The sequence below is a fragment of the Nannobrachium achirus genome, assembly GCF_963921795.1.
Source record: "Nannobrachium achirus genome assembly, chromosome: 13".
In the NCBI taxonomy this organism is placed as follows: Eukaryota; Metazoa; Chordata; class Actinopteri; order Myctophiformes; family Myctophidae; genus Nannobrachium; species Nannobrachium achirus.
In genome coordinates, this window is record NC_137833.1 from 29,668,130 (window position 1) to 29,689,546 (window position 21,417).

General features: G+C 41.7%; 3 protein-coding genes across 4 annotated transcripts in view; 2 read left to right on the forward strand and 1 right to left on the reverse strand.

The window, feature by feature from the left end:
• The window catches only part of LOC308297597 (CSC1-like protein 2), a 35,787-nt gene extending 26,132 nt beyond the window's left edge, over positions 1–9,655 (forward strand). For both annotated transcript variants that reach the window (XM_080741095.1, XM_080741096.1), the window contains 9 exons: positions 502–608; positions 982–1,068; positions 1,319–1,384; positions 2,256–2,418; positions 3,188–3,293; positions 3,662–3,829; positions 4,736–4,851; positions 4,954–5,025; positions 5,532–9,655. In XM_080741095.1, coding sequence (XP_080597221.1) covers positions 502–608; positions 982–1,068; positions 1,319–1,384; positions 2,256–2,418; positions 3,188–3,293; positions 3,662–3,829; positions 4,736–4,851; positions 4,954–5,025; positions 5,532–5,723 — 1,077 coding nt within the window. In that variant the 3' untranslated portion in view covers positions 5,724–9,655. The remainder of the gene's footprint in view (positions 1–501; positions 609–981; positions 1,069–1,318; positions 1,385–2,255; positions 2,419–3,187; positions 3,294–3,661; positions 3,830–4,735; positions 4,852–4,953; positions 5,026–5,531) is intronic.
• A 971-nt stretch (positions 9,656–10,626) lies between these two features.
• Positions 10,627–15,520, forward strand: LOC308297250 (zinc transporter ZIP9; the record flags this gene model as incomplete). Its single annotated transcript, XM_080740665.1, is given in 8 exon segments — positions 10,627–10,722; positions 11,460–11,565; positions 13,617–13,785; positions 14,376–14,381; positions 14,383–14,435; positions 14,792–14,877; positions 14,973–15,107; positions 15,242–15,520. Coding segments are annotated over 8 exon segments (930 nt in total).
• Positions 15,521–17,758: 2,238 nt separating this feature from the next.
• Positions 17,759–19,438, reverse strand: LOC308297251 (coiled-coil domain-containing protein 177; the record flags this gene model as incomplete). The annotated part of the gene is made up of 1 exon (XM_080740666.1): positions 17,759–19,438. The coding sequence occupies one exon, from the start codon at positions 19,436–19,438 to the stop codon at positions 17,759–17,761; it is 1,680 nt and encodes a 559-aa protein (XP_080596792.1).
• Between the last annotated feature and the right edge of the window lie 1,979 nt (positions 19,439–21,417).

Below are 21,417 nucleotides of genomic sequence, written 5' to 3' on the forward strand. Positions count from 1 at the left end.
GGGTTTGTATTTATTTATAGCATTTCCACAGAATGATGCCAGCAAAAGTAATGTAGCTTGTTCGGAGGAGTTACTGTAGTTCTCTCCCTGTTTTGGAGTAGCTCACTCGGCAGGTGAGTGATGTAAAAAAGACGTATTGAGGATATGGACAACAGTGTTGGGAAACATGATCACAGGTGCTTCTCAACCATAAACGTCTAACATCTTAAAAAGTATACAGCACATGTAAGAATACATTGCAAAAAGGAGTGTTTATTGCAAAATGGCGCTGACAAAATGATACAGGAAAATGGTAGGGTTTTGTGAAGTCATTAAAGGAGTGTGTGGGCTCTTTTAAAATGAGAATCGTGTTATCGATAAGCTGGAGCCTACCACACATGCCACGGCAGACGTTACAATGGAGAGCCGCTAGACATAATGGTCTCTATAAAACCACAGTCTTCTTAAAATGTATCTTATCTGCCGAACATTTACAGTATGTCTCTGTCCTCTGTCCTCCAGAATCCAATTATCACCCAGTTCTTTCCTACCCTCCTGCTGTGGGCCTTCTCTGCCCTGCTCCCCACCATCGTATACTACTCTTCATTCTTTGAAGCCCACTGGACACGGTAGGTCCCTCACCAACATCTCACTGGCGTTGCGCTCGTTCCTTCACACAATGCAACATATTCTCAGTTACTGTCCGTCTGTTTGTTTTCACCAAACCACTTAAACCCTATTATACTTAGTTGACTGGGATCCCACTGGCCTCTACACTTGGTTTGTCCGCTCCTTTTCCCCCCTCTACACTACATATCTTTGCTCAAAAATAGTCATCGCAATGTGCTGTGCTTGTGATCTTGTAGATATCTATTTTTTGCTGAATGTTCACCCAAGATCATGTGGGTAAGATTTGTGTATGCATGTGCCTAAGTGTTTATCTTCTTTCTTTCCATTTGTTGGAATATAAAGATTTTTTCCCCCCTTTTTTCTGTTTTCCAGGTCAGGGGAGAACAGGACAACCATGCACAAATGCTACACTTTCTTAATCTTCATGGTCCTTTTGCTGCCCTCCCTGGGACTCAGCAGGTACTGCATGTCTCTTCTTACAGCTGTGCTAATAATAACACAACAGTGTTGTATATAGACTCTACATACAGTAGTAGAGCATATGTCGGCTTGGTTTTGTGTTGGCTTAAAGTTACAGTTTGTTGACTGACCACTTTTGACAAGTGTTGTTTGACAAAAGCCTTGTGCAATTACATCTAAGTTGATCCATAGTGAAACTCTGCGATTAGTTCATTTCAATTAAAACCTTTTTTTCCTGTCCTCTTTACAGTCTTGATGTGTTCTTCCGTTGGCTTTTTGACAAAAGTTTCCTGGCAGACGCTGCAGTGAGATTTGAGTAAGTAGCAGCAAACCATATGACCACCAGACCACTGTACAGAACACTATACACCTGGATAAATGACACCACTGCATATCGGCTCGCTTCAGAAATTATTTTTAATACATTAGTCATGCGATTGCGATAACAATGGTATCTATTGTCCTCAAGGTGCCATCTGGTCTCTGTGACTAGTAATGTCCAGGAATCATCAATAAAATATGAAAACGTGTGATGAATTGTTTGGTCATGTTGTCATAACAATATCAGGCCTGGGTCAAATTCAATAATTTGATGTTTTATTCTGTTTGAGTACCACATTACTGCATCAGAATTTAGGAAGCCATTGACTTTTACTTGCTGTGATAGTTCCATGAGCTTTAATCGAACGTCTATTTAACATACAGTATTTTCACATTATCAAGGGATTGGCAGCATTTTTTCCAGGGGGCCCATACTGACTTTGATAAAGTGAGTTAAGGGCTTAGTTGGACTATTGGATTGAAAGTTGAAGCTGTACTTTACTACTCACATAATCAAATATACTGCATTATATGCGTTATAGATATGGACTCGAGGCAGACACTTTCACTGTCACATTACATTTTTTACATTTGAGTACATACGGATTGAATGCCAATTAATTGGAGTCTAGTTAAATTCATTTTCCTCAAAACAATCCACATAACATACTGCCTTTTAATTCGTAGATTTTTGGCGGGTAATTTAGATTTTCTTTGAGGACTTCGATGGCCCTATTGAGATGGTCAAAGGGTCAAAAGATGTTTCCCACTTGTTATTAAGGGCAACAATATTTAGCTTGATGATCGGGTGGACAGAATTCAGTTTTCATTGACATTTTCATTCTACTCTCCTCTCTTTGCTGCAGGTGTGTATTCCTTCCAGACAATGGAGCATTCTTTGTGAATTATGTCATTGCTTCTGCCTTCATTGGTAACGCCATGGACCTGCTGAGGATCCCTGGTCTGCTCATGTATATGATCCGCCTTACTTTGGCTCGCTCTGCTGCTGAGCGCAGGAATGTCAAGAGGGTTAGTGGATTGTCCTCTTCTTGCCAAGTTGAAATGAGTGCATAAAGTGTCTTGGAATACGATTCCTGCACTGGGAATACATATATATTTTTAAAGGAACATCGCTCCCAAAACAGATTCCATTCTAATCTTACCGTACATGATCAAGTCTGATAACAAGACAAGGCAAGCCTACACAAGGCTACACTGATTTACAATTTACAATTTAGGCATTTAGCAGACACTCTTAATCCAGGGCGTTTTACAGTAAGCAAGCAAAACACAAGGTAATACAACAAATGGATGGCAATAGTAATCTAGGATCATAGATAAAACCAAGAATCTATCAATAGAATAAAATAAAATCTGTACATTGAAACTATACACACTATAGAATGACAGTTCTATAATTGAATCTGGCATCTGTCTACTTGCTATCTAAGTTACATTTTAGCCTTTGCATAGGCTTATGCCACACAAAATTGTTTGGTGTGTTTTTTAATTTTATTGTTATGTTTAGGTATGGGTTTGGTGGTGTTTTTAATTTCAAATAAGGGTAATCACTAAGCCAAGTTAGGCATCGGTTTGATGTAGTTTAGCTACTTTAGTTAAGGTTAAGCACTGTTAGTTAAGGCATTTTTCATTTAAGTTCACATGCTTATTTATTTGCAACATAACCGGTGATCGTAGATTGAAGTCGGTAACGGTAGCAACCAAGGCAACTAAAATCAGGCTGTTTCCAGTGATTCAGTCCAATATAATCTCATAACCCATCACTTTGTCCATGCAGCACCAAGCCTATGAGTTCCAGTTTGGGGCAGCCTACGCCTGGATGATGTGTGTCTTCACTGTAGTTATGACCTACAGCATCACCTGCCCGATCATCGTTCCTTTTGGTGAGTGAACATCTGCGACAATGTGTCGCTTTGAACCACTTATGCCCTGGCCTATTTTATACTTTGTCATACAATGGTGTCATTTTGGAAATAGCTTATCTACAAGCGCACAACGTGTCATGATGCGATGGTCACATGTTGTGAGCTATTTCCTCCATGTATTCATTTTTGTGACAAAAAAATTAAATGTTTTAATATTTTCCTCTATAATCATCACGTGGCCAAAATGGAGTTGAAAGTGGTTAAAAGGGCCTACTGTGAGTAGATAAGGACATGGGGGTTCTGTTCCCTCTATGCTGAAGCTTATCAACGGGCGTAATAGGATTAGGTCCTCGGAGTGACAGTGCTGCACCTTTTCCCCTGTTCAGGACTGATGTACATGCTTCTGAAGCACCTCGCCGACAGGTACAACATGTACTATGCCTACCTGCCTTCCAAACTGGACAAAAAGATCCACTCTGGAGCCGTCAACCAAGTGGTGGCAGCTCCCATTCTCTGTCTCTTCTGGCTGCTTTTCTTCTCCACTGTTCGCACGGGTAAGAAAGGGGCTCCACCTACTGGCGACTCATTGTCCTAACATATCCCTAACACTTTTCTGTTTCTAATGAGGTTACGATTACACTTTGTTTGGGTTGTGTAGTTACCTTTTCATGATTTAACTCCAATCCAAAATAGTCTCCCCACCCAGTGTCCCACTGAGTTACATTACACAGTTGAACAGGTCTCAAAGTCAGCCCAAAAACAGAACACAAACAAAAGTGGATTCTGCAAAATGAAATCACTAAGAAATGTGTCTGGTTTTGTTATTGATACACCAAGGCTAGGTAAACTACACAACGCTGTGGAAGACCATTAGGTTGAAATGAGTCTGTTGATTCTGTCCATAAGATGTAAATTAAACATCTGAAAAGGATATGCCTTGTGTGTTAATTGCTACCTCTTCATTTTTCAAGCTAACTACGCAAACCTCTACCAAAGTTTAAGTTTGTAGAGTCATGTCTTCCTAATTGTTGTATGATATAAAAAATAGAAACTAATTTTTCACTATATTTCACTGTAGACTCAGCGATTCCCGACTTGTGGGCAGTAAGTAGGATATTACCAAAGATTGTCAAGATAATATAACATTAAAAGAAAATCTGGCCATTTAAAATGCCAGCTGAAAGGCCTGCCGTGTCAAAAGAATCACGGCCCACCCACACGTTATAGAAGGACATTCTAATGTGTGAGGGGCTGTGATTTTTCTATCCCCATTCCCTTTAAGTGGCTGCGAATGCTTTCGAGGTTTTCAAATGGGCCCTGATCCAGAAAAGGTTAGGAGTAGTGTTGGAGAGACACTGCCGTAGAGCTTCTCATGCAGGTGGTACAAAACATATCCTTTAAATGTTTTTTAAGTGCAGTCGTCAAATAAGTTTCCCTCTACCTTCTCCCTTCTCCCAAAGGATTTTCGGCTGCAACGTCCATGTTCACGTTCGTAGTTCTGGTCATCACAATCATCATCTGCCTCTCCCACGTCTGCTTTGGGCATTTCAAGTATCTCAGTGCTCACAACTACAAGGTAATAACACTGTCATTTTCTAAACGTACCATTTTAATACTTCTGACCCCACAATGCTCTGACGTTCATCTGCTCATGTCCACTATCTCTCGTCTGTCCCAGATTGACAGTCAGGAGACCGATGGCCTGGAGAATGGGCAGCCACCACGCGCCTCCCCCACCAACAAGCAAGCAGTAAGTATTATAGATCACTCTCGTTCTTGTCATTCCCACCTTCGTTTGTTTTTGTTGGATTGGTGAAGTTGTTTGCCAGTTAGAATGGGGTGCAGATGAGGTGTTTTGCCTCCTTTACCCACTTAGCATGAATTACTTACTCTGAATTATTGCATTCTCTTAAAATGTGAGGTCTTCTGACCAAGGCTGTCCCAAAGATTAGACTCGAAACTAAGGGTGAACAAACCTTTGGAGTGGTTGCTCCCACTCCCAGGAACACCTCTCCTTGGTAAAAAAAAAGACAAAACAAAACCAAAACCGCATTCAATTGACTGTTTCATAAATTAGTTAGAAAAACATATTTTTCAATAAGCACATTGTTTTATGATGATGTTTTTATGTCATGTTGCTTTTTATGTGTGCTGTGTAAATTCTTAGCTCATTGTACAGCACCATGTAACAATGTATTGAAAGCTGCTTTATAGATAAAGTTGACTTACTTTTTCCTCTCTCCCTCCTCTCTACAGCAGATGTACATTGCTCAGGTACTACAGGACCCAACCTCAGACGAGGTTGGCTCAGGCAGCAGCGAGGACGACGGCCAGGGGTCCTCACAGGGGTCCTCGCAGGACGAGGAAATAATTAATGTTGGGAATGGCCTGAACGAAGACTTTCAGTCCGGTGAGGACAGCCTCATTGCAAATGAAGTGCGGCACTGACACTGCCTGGAACTGACAGGAAAAAAAAGACTTGTGGAGCGCACTGATGTGTATTAAGCTAGGAACCGAACCCACAGTTCTCTAATGCAGGATTTGTACTAGGTTGCACATTTTGTCACATGCCGAAAATAGCCGATCTATAAGCTCACAACGTGTCGCAGTGCAATGCGTTGTGAGCTTGTATATCTGCTATTTTCAGTGTGTGACACCGGCATGCAACTCATTATAAATCAGGCTTAAAGCATCTCAACCTCCATAGAGGGACTCGAACACTAACGTAGGCACGCTATCTACCAGGACAGTTTCTAAATAACTGTTACTCTATTGCTTCACTGGAACTCACACTACATCAATGGCATCCATATACGTACTACAGAAAGAACCTACTTTGATGACGCCTGACCCAGCATAGGAACCCCCTTCCTCCCAAAAAAGAAAAAAAAAGACCAAACTTGCGGCACAGGGATCCATGCAAAATGACCCTCATGCACAAAGAAGTTGTTTTTTCTTTCCCCATTCTCTTTTTTTGCCCTGCGATGGGGTTTGTCTGTATTCCCTTGATTTTATTGCACTTGAACCAGAAGACCTGTCCCTGTGCCCTGCACTGGCAAGGTGCCGTGGCAATTGTTTCTGCTCTCCCATAAGCTTGAGGTTTAATATGGTTATATGGCATGCCATCAAGTTCAGAGAGTGGAGGGGATTCCCCTATAATCCTTTTCCGGGATCCCCAGTCGTCTGCACTAGATGCTATAGCTGAATAAGCAGCTTACGGCGGAAGAAGAGAAGAGCAGCAGAGAGGAGCTGACCGCACAGAGGGTTACCCTGTGCCCTGCGGGAACTCTGAAGCGCTGATGAAGAGTGGTTCTTATAACCCTGTGTAAGGCTTCCAAAATAACACAAAAAAAACACTGCTACTAACACTCCACCCGCTTTGGACTCTTTGACATTGTACAGCTACAAAACTGGATTTGTAAAGTTGCCTTTTTTTTTTAACTGTATTTATTTTGAGGCACAGTATTTTAAATGCTATCGAGAAAGCTCCAAACGCCCCTTAACTGTGGACGATGATGGTTTGAGGCTTGGCGTTCTGTATACCCTTGATAAGGATCGTTTCAGTCTGGGCCTGGCTGCTGGACCTGCTGTTGGACCGCTGCTCCTGACAGGGGGCCCCAAGGAGTGAAAGAAACCTCGGCAATGCTCCCAAAACAAGACTAGAGTCTGACCGATATATCAGTCTGGTTGATATATCTGCCATTATTTAACATAGGTATCTGCAATTATGCAGGCAACGTGTCCCGATTTCTACCCACTTTCAATCTCGCATCCCTGTTTTGAGCATGTCATTATAGGTGAATAAAAAAAGAAGAAGATTGTTGATCTACAAGCTCACAATGTCATTGTGAGCTTGTACATAGGGCACTTATAAATCGGGATCGGCCTCAGACCTAAAATCTGACATTGGTTGGGCTCTAAACAGGTCATGGCCATGGCAACTGAGAGCCTGCCAGCCCTCTGTCTGTCTGAGACGGTGAGAGACAGACAGTATGTTTTTGGACCTGCTTTTCTGCTGAGACAGTTTTTCTTCAAATCTGTCACCTTTGTTCTCATCCAGATGTTTACATCTTTACCTGAGGTTGTCATGGCTTGTTGGATGAAGTGTCACCAGTGTGTAAGCAGAATAAAGTTGTTAGGGGACAGACCGGGGCTCTCTGTCAGCTTCTAAAATTAGTGTTAGGTGGATACCGATAGGATTAGGAATGAGCTACTCAACAGCCTGTCACTATGACACAGCTGTTTAGTTCTGTCCAATATTAACAAGACCTCATCATGCAGGCAGCAAATTCAAAATGATAATTGAGCGTTGTTACAGTTACTCACTTGCCTTTTACAGACAATGCTGATTTAACGATTGTTTAAGTCAAATTGCATAGTTTCGTTTTTGAAAACATATCAAACATTAGTGCAGGTCACACAAAATGTAGTCGTGGAATTGTACCATCTTAATTGTAGAACAGTAGCTTTATACCATGAAAATGATTTACTCTTGCCCAATGAACGCAACATGGGTAATGTTTCCTTCAGTTACTATGGACTAATCGAGTGTTTTTATTTTCACAAATCTACATTCCATTTGCACACATAATGGCCAGATTTGTGATGCCTCTGCCAGAGCATTCTTATTTGTCCCTTAGTAGTCAAGTCTATTTGATTTATACAGCACTAAACGGCTTGTCTCATAACACTGGGTAGAGACCAAACAATTCCCCCATGAGCAAGCCAGGGAAAACCTGCTTTTAAAAGGAAACCGATCTGAACCTGGCTCTGGGTGGGCAGTCATATTACCTTGACCAGTTAGACCAGTTAGACAGACACAGATGCACAGAAACAATAATGACGATAATAACAGTCCACAGCCATAATCCATGGAAACCCTCAATCCACCAGCCTGCGTGCGAACACAGGAAATGGGTTGTGTGGGTTTAAAACCCTACACATTGTAATATGTACATTCGATGTCTTCGATAAATGTGTACATTTTGGTAATTCCACAGCCATACCTACCAAGTACATTTTCTTGTAGTCTCCGTAAGGACCATGCAACAGCCCAGACAAACACACTAATGCTAATACCAAGTAACAAATGCAATGTAGTGTCTCAACATTTATGAACTGACTCAGGATTTATCAGTGTTCTCTTTTAGCTATTTCTTATGATATATATATATATATCTATATATGTAGATATATAGAGATATATATGTGATATATACGATATAGTGAGTGTGTGCGGAGATTTTTCTTTTTGTTTTACGTTAACTACACCGGTATGAGTACGCCCCAATAAACACACTGTATGAAATCTTTGGTAAAACAAGGCACTGTGGGTCAGTTGTTATGAGACCATAATGTGAAAGATGGATTATTTAGCTGCTCAGTGAACCATTGTGGGGAATCATGCACTACTAATATTATTTTCACTTATATGATTGACAGAGGAGGCCATATTATCCCTGTGGGTTCAGACATGGTTATCCTGAACTGTAGCCATAATTTGTCCGTGGGTAGATTTCCCCCTTTTTAAGACTGTTATGGTACTATGGTATCTAAACAATGTTTGACACCACTGAATTCTGGAGCTCTTCCAGTCATGACAAGGTGATTTTCTTTTAATACCTCTTCATTTTTATACCTCTTGAGATGTTGAGACATTTCTAAATGTTTCTTGTCCAAAAATAACAAATACAGTCCTATACTTGAGGGAGATACTAAGATAAGATTCATGATCGCTAACAATTGCAGACTTTGTTGCTACCTAAAGCCCTGAATGTTATTTCCCCGTTGTGAAGAATCGTCCGATTGTTTGACTACAATGACGTAAGAACAGGTGCAACAATATAATGTAGGCTGCATACTGTAAATAAAGTCATTAACAGTTTCCCATGGTCTGTGGAACTTCATTTGGGTGCATATCCTATACTTCGCTCTCTGATGGTGGCAATTTTTTCCAATAGTTTTTATTATTTTGTTGTTACAAATCTGTCATTATTGTATTACTTTCTTGTGAATACCTACCCTTTTTCCTGTTAGGGAGATTACCATCATCAGGATTGTGTTTAAGTGGGGCCGGCATCAAATGGATGTTCTTTGCAAGCAGCCAAGTACTCTCAAGTTCTCGAACATTGTACAAATTATTCATCAGGGGTAGTTTATTGCTCTTCGGTGAGGCACATTTTGAATGTCTGTTTTGTTCGCTTTGCATTTTACTGTTGTCTGCCTTAGCTAGATGGTAGGAGTAACATTGACAGATCCCCAAATTATCATTTAACAGTCTGTTTTCTCATTCCTCCCCAAGGGCTGTCAATACAATGGATTTATCTGTACATGTCCCCCAGGTCTTTGAACAATAAATCTATTTAATCAAGTATGTTGAATGACTGGTCGGGGTGATTTGTTCTTGCATCTTCAGCTCTGGGTGCTGCTTGGGAGGGATGTATGCAGTGGTTCCCAAACTTTTTAGCTCGAGATCCAAAAAGAGAAATTAGACGTTTGCCCGGAACCCAAACTAGTGAAAACAGCAGATCCAAAAGCTTTTAGATCGTCTATTTTCACTACTTATTAGACTTTTTCTAATTTATGGAATTTATTACATTTCTCAGATAAACTTTATTTTGCCACACTACTCCTCCCACAGTTTTCGTGTGTCACACTTGGGCCATATGTCAAATTGACTGGCTTCATTGGCTAAGAATTTATAATAGTTTATTTGTGAATTATTTTTTTCCACTGACTTGAAATGGAAAATGCAAAAACTAACCTTTCCCCAAATATGGAGTTGACTGACATAGATGTTTGATGTCATAGACCACATGAGACTGACACTATGTCCATATGGGTATTCCATTCCAATATATGGGCTTAATATTGATGACATCAGGGATCTCCATGATTTTTTCCCATTGTTGACTTGAATGGGGAAATGGAGTAAGACAGAATTGTGACTCGCGTCAGGTTAACCACACTTGCAAATTCCCAGAATTGCGTAAGGGCCCCTTATGCAATTCTGGGAATTTGCAAGTGTGGTTAACCTGACGCGAGGTCTCCCCTTACTAAGGGGAGACCTTGAAATGTGTTTGAGAAACACTGTTCTAATTCATGCAGTTCTCCATATTCAGCACTAGGTGCTGCTTGGGAGGGATGTGGTGTATGATATAATGCAGACTTTGCGACGTGGAAAGGCAGATCTATGGCAAACCTCCTCTACTGTAACAGTACCGACTCAAACAAACACTAGCCTTACAACTTATGAATGGGACTGGGAGCGACCGGACGGACGGACGGACGGACGGACGCTAAATGCACCCTGTAAACAAAGTGAAAGTTAACTAAAGTCAATCTTTTGGTCATGGACGGGGGCATAGCCATCACGTGCATGTCAGCGGCGATGTTTGTAGGGTGTTTTTTGTTAGGATTCATCCCGCTCCTGTTCAGACTTTCAGAGGTAAGAAGAAAGATTTTCATCTATAGTTTTTATTATTACGTTGTATTGTTATTTCCCCATACGTTCCTTTCGAGGGACCTGGACAAATGACAATGACTTTAGTTTATGCTTCTGGGAACTTGGATAACTGTCCGTTGTGCTGCTTTTTATTATAGTCAGTGGTGGAAAAAATACTCAATTCAGGACAGTATCAATACTACAGTGTAGAAATACTCTGTTACAAGTTGAAGTCCTGAATTCTAAATGTAATTGAGTAAATGTACAACAGTAGCCTATTTGTATCAAAATGTAGGCCTACTTAAAGTAGCCTACCAAAAGTAGAAACTACTCATTATGCAGAATGCAGAATGTCCCATTTCAAGTTTGTTGTATACAAATCTTTTGAAATATCAGAAATGTATATAGGGCTATAAATATGTTTTGTAATAATAATAATAATCAAAGCCTACAAATTAGGCCTAACTAGTAACTAATGTTGTCAAATAATTGTAGTGGAGTAAAAGTACAATATTTGCCTTTGAGTTGTAGTGGAGTAGAAGTAAAAATATTGGAAATTACACATGCTCAAAATTGTACTTAAGTACAGAACTTAAGTAAATGTACTTAGTTACTTTACACCACTGCTGCAAATAAAGAACATACTGTTACTTTGTGATTTGAAGTGAACTTGTTGAACAAGTTGTATGACTCAGTCAGCACAGTTACTGTAAATCACTGTAACCATATCCAACTTTCAGAGAAAGCTGCAGTTTGTCACCGTCCTGGGGGCAGGACTCCTATGTGGGACAGCGCTGGCCATCATCATCCCTGAAGGAGTAGATTTACTACAAGAATCCAAGACAGGTGAGGACTGACTGACTGACTGACTGACTGCAGCCAACTCCTTTCATCTGGGGTCAAACCGGGGGCAATTAGAACATGTTGGCTTTGACTGATCTCATATTTTATTCAAAAACCTCTCGAAGGAGCTTGCATACATGTGACTTGCAGTTGCATCTGTGTTCGTCATCAAATATTGATCGATACACAGTCTAATGTTACAATCGAGCCCACATGATGGTAGATTTAGATTGTAACAACACCTTTATTAAGTAGCTTACCTGCACCACAATAACCCCCCCCATCACCCCCCCCCCCATACACACACCTTTTATTTTATAGATATAGTTATAGATATACATAGATATGTGTATATATACACATACATACTGTATAGACTGGATCCATTTCCAATGGGCCTAAACAAAAAAAAATGGTGTCTCACAAAAAGGGGTTTCCTCCTCATCAGTATTACAATGTGAGTCACAAACCATTTGATTAAAACTCAACTCCATATCAACTCCAAATCCATTTTCTTTCCTCCTTTTGTCACACTGAGATTCAAAATCACATCAAATCAACATCAAATCGCTTAAAAATATAACAACAGATTAGCAGTGTTCAGTAACAGGACATGTGCAGTGGTCAAATAGTCCTTAATCCTGTTTTTAAAGGCCTCGCTCCATACTGATAAGAGAGTCCAGTTTGAGTCCAATTTCCAACCTGCTAAATGTATGTATTCTGTATTTACACAGCATATTGTTTATACTGTAATGTAACGTATATAAACGAATGGATAACTGACAACTGACGAAATGGAAACCATATAATGGGATATAAACAGCATTAAAAAGATTGGAGAAACGTATTCTTATTGTCGTTTTCTGAGGAGAGGTTGGCAGGCAGGGCATGTCTCAGTCGCTTTCACAGTTGTATGTCTCACAAATGGTATTATTGTTTTTTGATGTAATTGCTAAGCCAGACAACATTTTGATGGTGTCAGGAGGATGGTGTCATTGTGATGGTGCGTCAGGGTTAATTGTATGTAACACAGCGTTACGGCTGACCCCAAATGTACCACCCATCATGACGCAAGCTACCCTGCTGGACAGAAACAACACATTTAACAAAGATATCAAAAGTCATAAAACAGAATGGTCAAAATTAGACAGATATAAATGAATAGACCTTAAAGGTTAAAAAGGTTATGAGGAGTCACTCTTGATGAAGGCCCAGAGGGACCGAAATGTCATGTCAATGCTTGAATAAAATTGGCACAGGATTTTTGTTGGATTTTCTTCATGATTGTTTCATCAGGCAGCATGAGGAAAATACTGTGCCACTCGAACCCTGACGTATCCATATTTTGGACACAAACACTTGTCTTGCCAAAATATCTAAACAAAAGAATTGGCAAATATGGTACATCATTTTGTTCTTTGGCAGGCAGAGAGGGATCATCACAGACCACGCGCATAAAGAACGTCACGGTTCCGTTGGGGCTTTGTACTGTTCTTTATTGTCTTGCCTACTGTTCCTCTGTGGAAATTGATATCTATGTTGTTGAAAGAAGCTCAGCATACAAAAGAACGTAGTCCTTTACCATTCTCACCTACTGTACATGGATACAATTAATGGTAAAATAGAGACACATATCTAAAGGCTATGTTCAGAGTCAGACTGTCAGCCCAAATCAGATCTTTTTGGCCTATCCAGATGAGAGAAAAAAAAGGGAAACTTGAGTTTTGGAAAACTGATAGGTTGAAATGCAATTCAATCTGAAATGTGTCACAGTCTCGTCACTCTGATATCGAAGCCAGATTTTTGCTTTGTCATACAACGGTGTTGCACCTGCTCTCTGGAAATAGTGTGCTGCAAGATAACAATGTGGACACAAAGATCATAGTTTGATTGAGAAACAAATCAGATTTGCCTGCAGTCTGAACAAGGTCAAAGAGGTCTCACAAGTGAAATGGATATTTGATGTTAGCTCTATCATGTTTGTCCTCCTGTGTGCATAATTGCTTTGTTTGGTGTGAACTGTTATAAAAATCATATTTTACTATTCCTTGCAGATTCAAACTGCTCCGTGGTGCAGGAGAGTCAGAATGACAGTGGGACACAGGAGCCTTCCTCAGAGGAAGGCCTTCCTCCCCGTTTCTTCATCGGGATGGCCTTAGTGGTTGGTTTCACCTTCATGTTCGTGGTGGATCAGATTGGCACTTACCTTTCCAAGCGCGGCAAGTACTTTCCTTGAACAGGGGTCTTCAACGTTTTCAGGCCAAGGACCCCTTAGTTGAGAGAGAGATGAAGCAGGGACCCCACAAGCCTTTCATAGATTTCATGTACTGTAGTTTAATTGTTTGACAGCACAATCATCAGTGTATTTTAGTGTATTTAACCACTTGAAACGTCAATACTTACCGTAATAAACTTGACCTTTCTTTTTCCTCTCTACACCAAACCCCTTTGCCAAAAATAGCAGATCTACAAGCTCACAACACCTCGCAGCGTGAGGCGTTGTATACATGAACCATTACAGCCCTATATACATTACTGCTATTTTCAAAAGAGTTTTATATATTTGAAAACTTGAAATGGGACATTCTGCATAATGAGTACTTTCTACTTTTGGCTAAAGCGGTTAATATAAAAAAAAGCAGAAAGAGTTTCTATCACACAAAGATTTGGAGGACCCCCTGTAGTAACTATGAGGACCCCCTAGGGGTCCTGGGCACCCTGTTGAAGACCCTTGTCCTAGAACTCTCTCCCTAGATGTGTTTCCTCTAAACAGAAAGGACCGTTATGTAATGTAATCATGTAACATCTTTCAGGCACACGGACTACTAGCACCAGTATAACGGCCACACTGGGGCTAGTGATTCATGCTGCAGGTAGTATTATTCAACATCATCCTGTACGCAACCCTACACTTATGATTCATGCGTACACAATAACTATTTGCCTTCATCATTTGTAGACATTAGGTGGGTACTGTTCTGCCACGTTATACTTTTGTTTGTCCACGGCACCAATTTAAATAATGGCAACTTCCCAACACAGTATTAGGTTTGTTCTGGACTCCCTCATGTGACTCACCATGTGATTTGCCTCGCTTGTTATCCTTTCACATGTTTGAGGCTTAGCCTCAAATATGATGCTGTATGATCCGTTGTGTGACAATAATAATACAGAGATACGTGTGCAAACATTGCTTAAACCACTAACTTGGTATGTCTTCCGTATATAGCTGATGGCTTTGCTCTTGGGGCAGCAGTGGCCACTAACCAAGTGTCATTACAAGTCATCGTGTTCTTTGCTGTGATTCTTCATAAGGTGAGAATGCACAGCTTCGCATGGTACAACCACTGTAGGTCAAACGTGATGTAATGGCATGCATAAATACTGATCAGAACTTTCCAATTGCCCAGGCTCCTGCAGCTTTTGGCCTGGTGTCATTTTTGATGCATGCAGGCCTGGAGAAGAAGTATATTCAAGGACATTTACTGGCCTTCTCAGCTGCAGCACCTATATTTGCAATCTGCACGTACTTCATATTGATTGCGGTGAGAAGTACTTTAAAAATCAATTACTTGTGTGTGTGCTGCATATTCTTTTTACATTTATTATTATTATTATTATTAAACTCACGTTGAGGGAGTGGCATTGTTTTATGAATGTCTTTGTGCTCTCTGTGCAGTCCGGTGGCTCACCACAGAGCCAGGTCAGTGCCACAGGCGTGGGGATGCTCTTCTCAGCGGGGACCTTCCTTTATGTGGCCACGGTGCATGTCCTCCCAGAGGTCAGCAGCAGGGGCCATCAGCACTCCCCTCACCTGCATCAGCAAACTGGCCATGGGCATCAGCAAACTGGCCATGGGCCAGGCCAGTCAGGGAACCTGGGGTTCATGGAGAGCCTCACTCTTGTCTTGGGGATGGGCCTCCCCGTGTTACTTGCCTTAGGCTTGAGTGATGACTGAGAGGCTAAAGAAGAGGGTCATACAGTTCGCGATTATCGTGTCCGTAGGAGATGCCTTGTTGGCCGCGGCTTTTGATTGGCTGAACCGGAGGTAAGGAGCGCTCTACTGTGTTCACTTGGGCCGCGGTGGTGCCAAAAGTCGGAGGGACAAAGATTTACGATTCTGTCCCTATCGGGACATAACTCGGACGGTGCTGAGTCGGCTCAAGCTGACTTCGCAACACTGGACGCGGCGACTCAATTGCTTTAGCTCGCTCGGCAGCGTCTCCACCGAAAACAAGTGCTCCTTTGCAAGGTTTCTCCTACGGCTACAATAATAGCTAACAGTTCAGTAGTTTGAACAGAGACAAGCGCCACATTTAACCACTTAAACCCTATGTACTTCATTGACCGGGGTCCACCAGGGGTGTAGACCTGTAGATGGGTTATTTTCAACACATGTTAACCAATATTTGACATGGCCAGAATAGGGACACTCCGTTTCAAGTGGTTTATGAGCAAGACAAACATTGACAATCCCTTTTCACTCTTGAAGAGGAAGTGGTTCTCAGAAATAGTACAGAGCTGAATATTAAAGTGTGTTGTATGTGTGTGTGTGAAAGAGAGAGTGTTGAAAGGGATTACTGTAGAGATTCCAAGATAGTTCCTTGTGTCTGTTTTCTGTGCCTTCTTAACACATTCTGATGTATTTGTAAACTGATAGCTAGCTCATTGTTGACCTTGGTAGACCGAGTTACCACCACACAAGAAAAGGGCTTAGTTTTGATGCCAAAATCGAATTCAAGAAGTGTGTTAATTTCCCCGGAAAAGATCAAGTCATGAAGTTCACACACATCTGACCTAATTTTCTTCTACTTTTGCCATGATTGACTGAAAAGATCAGAAGGGATCTACATCACATATGTTTTGGCAAAACTGTTTTAAAACATGTTTTAGGGTATCTCCCTGAATACAGCTACAAAGCACAATTGAGGGTAGTAATAATGTCAGATGTATATCTGGCTAGTTTGTTCATTGTCAGACACATTTTGTTCAATGTCCTTTTAGTATTTAATAAATAATAATAAAGAAATCTCATGCTTAATACTCTTTTACTACAAGTTTAAAACATGTATTTTTTACCCAAACTGAACACAACAATGAGAGAGTTAAAGATATAACGAGTAGGATTTTCCTATATACTGTATTCACAAAAATAACCCCTTTCGGTCATCACTTATGACCCACTAGAAGTGTAGCAGTTTTTGTATCAGCAGAGACTCTTCCCCCTGTCTTTATTTTCTTATTTTACTTTATTCAGGACGTCAGTCAGTCTTACTTTGGGCAGTAGGTGTGCACTATTGGTGTCATACAGCCAGGGAGGAGAGGGCAACTTTAAATGTAACGTTACTGTTAACAAACCTCAATCAAATCCTACTCGTTATATGAGTAATGTGGAACCCACAGACCTGAAGATCCCAGCTCCAAATGAGCCCAGAGAAGCCATTGAGGAGACCGCCAGGCTTTGATGAAAATGTGATGCCCAGGGCATTCTTTAGGACGGTTTACAGTTTAACAGTACCTATGCCAAATGAGCCCTGAGAAGCTATTGAGGAGACCGCCAGGCTTTGATGAAAATGTGATGCCCAGGGCATTCTTTAGGACGGTTTACAGTTTAACAGTACCTATGCTGTTACTTTTCAACTAGTGCACTCAAACAAAGTCCTTAGAATTTCAGTATGAATGCAACATTTTAACAAATGAATACTGATAATTACAGAGATTTCTATTAATAATTGTGAAAACTGAAAATTTTAAGAAAACATTTATAAAAAATATTTTGACTAATAAAAACGTGATATATTATTTATTCTACATGATGATCAAAGGCATATTGATGGCACGTATGCAAACACACCAAATAAAACCCTACCTTTAGTATTTAAGTAAGCCACATGATGAAGTATCTAAATAATAGTAGCTATTGTTGGGGTACTGCACACAATAATAATAATGATACTAATGAATAAGAATTCAGAAGTGGTACTTTATATTCATCATTTGCTCAGTATTATTCTTCTGGTCCACATATCTCTACCCACCTTTGACATTTAAGGTTTACAAGGGTCCTTGGAAGTGTGTTGACATTGACATATAGCAGAAAACACTTTCTATCAACCCCTGACAAACTATAACATTTATCATTCCAAGAATGTTTGTGCATATGGCAGATATGAAGCCAAACGGCAGGTGTTTTATCTCACAGTTTGACACGGCCCATGGAGGCGGTGATCTGAGCTTCCAGGGCCATTCGGTCAAAGGTGCGACACTGCGTGTGCTGCCTGACTCTCTCCCTCACGTGGAAGGAGGCGCGAGCTGCCCTGCGGGCCTCTTCCTGCGTCTGCTCTCGCTGTCTCTGTAACCTCTCCATCCTGCACTCCTTCATGCTGAGGTGACTCTCTCTGGCCTCTCGCTGTGCCTCCTCCTCCCTTTGTACCCGGTCTCTGACTCGCTGGTGGCATTGCTGCCTGTCTAGATTGCTCTGGTGGGCTCTCTGAGCTCTGCTCTGGTGCTGGGCAGAGGCACTCTGCAAGGCCTTCTCCGTGCGGCGCTGGCTGTGCTGGACCAAGAGCTGCCTGTGTCTCAGCTGCTGCTGACTCTGCAGCTCGGCCCTGAGCTGCGCCTTCTGGATCTGCTCCCATTCCCGGGCCGAGCGCTCCTGGAGCTCGGCCGTCCGGGCCTTCACGGCCTGGACGTGCTTCTCCCAGCAGCGGTGCAGCCTGCCGTCCAGGGTGTTCCTCATCAGGGCCTCCTCCTCTTTCAGCTGCTGCTCTGCCCTCTGTTTCAGTAGGAGGTGGCACAGCAGCTCCCGGCGGTTCTCCTGCTGCAGCCTCTTCCTCTCTCTTCTCTCCTGTGTCATTTTGGTCCTCCTGGCTCTCTCCTCCTTCTCCAGTGCAACTTGTCTCTCCTTCTCCCTCTCCATCTCCTCCACCTGCTCTCTGTCTCTGAGCAGCTTCTCCTGGTAGCGCTTGCGTAGCTCTGCCTCTCTCCTGGAGGCCTCTGCTCTTTCCCGCCGCTGAGCCTCGAGTTCCTCTGTCAGCCTCCTCCAGCGGTCTTCCTGCAGTAGCACCTCTTGCTCGCGTAGTCCTGCTAAATCTTTCTCCTGACCCTCCATCAGTTTTCTGCGGGCCTCCCGCTCGTCATGCCAGTGCAGCATGCTCTGCATTAACTGTTTTCTCCTCCTTTTCTCTGTCTCAGAGCGCTGGACCTCCTCCTGTCTGAGGGCCTCCCGTCTCTCCTGCTCCTCCTGTAGACTTTGCTTCAGACGGGCTTGCTCCTCCTCGTGCTTCATCAGCATCAGAGCTGCGATCTTGCGATCCCTCTCTGATATGGTGACATTCATCTCCTTCTGGATGTCTCTTGTAAGCCTCTCCAGCTGCATCTCGGTGGCTGGAGAGTGTCTGAGATCTCCCAAGCTAAGGCTGGAGGAGGCCGGGCTCTTGTCTGGTCTCAGTCCATTTTCCTGTTCCTTTCTCTCATCTGCAGAGCATAAGCCCTTTGTTGGTTTATAATAGGCACTCAGACTTGAAACCTCAAGGACCGTTTCTAGAGTTGAATGTTTCTTGCTGACCTGCCTTCTTTCCTCAGCCTCCTTGACAATCCGTTCTCTCTCCTCTCGACACAGTTTCAAGCGCCTCCTGCATTCCTTCTCATAGGATTCATGCATAACTGTCATTGCCTCAAATGGCAAGTCATGGCGTTCAGCAATGAACTCATTCAATGATTTAATCAAAAGTTCAACGGGCTTGACACCAAGTCTTGCACATGATTCTAAGGATCTAGGGCTCGTTAAAACATACCGACTGTCCTCTGCTTCTGTTGAATCAAAGTTGTTCAGATCCAGGTGAAGAATCGGAGAGAGCGACTTAGTTTCCCCCATGAGGACACAATAATCAACCTAGCCTACTTGCAAAATGTTGATGATCTTGTTTGGTTGTCGTTTTCTAAGGGCAGGCATCTCTTCTTGACGTCATTCGCATATAGGTCTACTGTACATGGCTATTATAGTGAGACATGCTTCCATTCAGCTTTCAATATGGGCGAACCGGTGAGGCGTCTTCTTGAAGGGATTAGCTGCTAATTCCCTTTCTGTCCCACGATGGTCCACTACACAGCAGATCAGTAGCAAAACGAATTAGGATCAACTTTAAACACATTCAAAACACACATTGTAACATGTACCACAAATAACAGTTTGAAAGAAAAAATAAGGAAAACTCCCCCCAAATCTAGGGGGGGGGGGGGGTAATAATAATAATAATGCAATTGTAGACTTTAGAAAATTGTGTATGATATAAACAATAGGCTTATAATTGCTACCATTTGATTTTATCATGCAAAAACTGGAGCTGAATTATTGACCAAACTTATTTTTTTTACGTGTTTTATGTTTTCCCCTTTTCTGTATGTGGTCATTTAAATATAAGAATTTGAGCAACAAACAATATTTAAATACAAACCTGATAGTTGAATAATTATGTTTGCCACTATTTAATGAAAACAGACATGTGCTAATCTCTATGGTGCTAGAACTGCACCAGTGGGGGGGAGAAGTAAACAGATGCTTCTTTTCGTAACCATGGTAAAAACAACAAGGTAAGTCAAATAAAGAGGGTCAGTCCAGTTCCAATTTCAGACTGTTAGTGTGCCATCTAGTGGAAGTCAGAGACAGAGACAGAGACACTGTTGCTGCTACTGAAAACCTTGAAATACCAGTAATAGAATGCAACCTATAATTTCCATGGCAGGTACCCACAGATTGTCATCATTATGAGTATGATTATTATGGTTTTACTTCACAACAGTTGATTTAGGCTACCAATATATTTGACAGCTTAAAAGAGGGGGAGGAGGTAACATTGGTTTGGTGAATGTGTTTGTATCTAATGTATCTAACCTTACATGTGGTGTCCCCCAGGGCTCGGTACTTGGTCCGATTCTATTTTCACTTTATTTACTCCCATTAGGACTTATTATAAATTATTTTAAAGGCATCTCCTACCACTTTTACGCGGATGATTTTCAGCTGTATTGCTCTTTTAACCCTGACTGCCCTGATGATTTTAACTCAAAATGTACTATTTTAAACAAGTGTCTGTCTGCCATTAAGGCCTGGTTATCAAGTAATTTTCTCCAATTGAATGAGGCTAATACTGAGATACTTATTGTAGCTTCAGATGACATTGCAGCAAGGGTGGCTGGCTCTATGGGGTCCCTCACAAATAATGTAAGCAGAAGGTGTCACATTACACCAATTCTGGCCTCCTTGCACTGGCTTCCGGTAAACTTTAGAGTTCAGTTGGTGCTCACTTTTAGAGCCTTGCATGGCCATTGGCCAAGCACCTGAATATCTGACAGACCTGCTAGAACCATATGTGCCCAGTAGGACCCTAAGGTCTGCTGACCAGGGTCTACTGGTCATTCCTCAAACCAGGCTAATCTCTAAAAGGTGATAGAGCTTTTCAGTCTGTAGCTCCCAGACCCTGGAATGCCCTTCCGCGTGGCCTGAGAGACGCAGAGTCTGTGGACATTTTTAAGAACCAGCTAAAAACACTACTGTTTCAGCATGCTTTTGGGGAAAGTCAGTGAGCTTCTCCAGGGTGTGAAATGTATCTCCTGGTTTGCACTGTACATTTCTGTGTTTTTGTTCTGTTTCTTATCTTTTGCCTGTTTTTATTATTTTTGTTTTCTTTTTTTCCCCTCTGATGTATGTCAAGCACTTTGTGAGTTATCTCTGTGAAAAGTGCTATACAAATAAAATGTACTTACTTACTTACTTACTTACTTACTTACATACAGATATATACAGTACACAGAGGGGTCAGTGGTGGATTCAGACACTGGAGCCTTTGTAGGTCC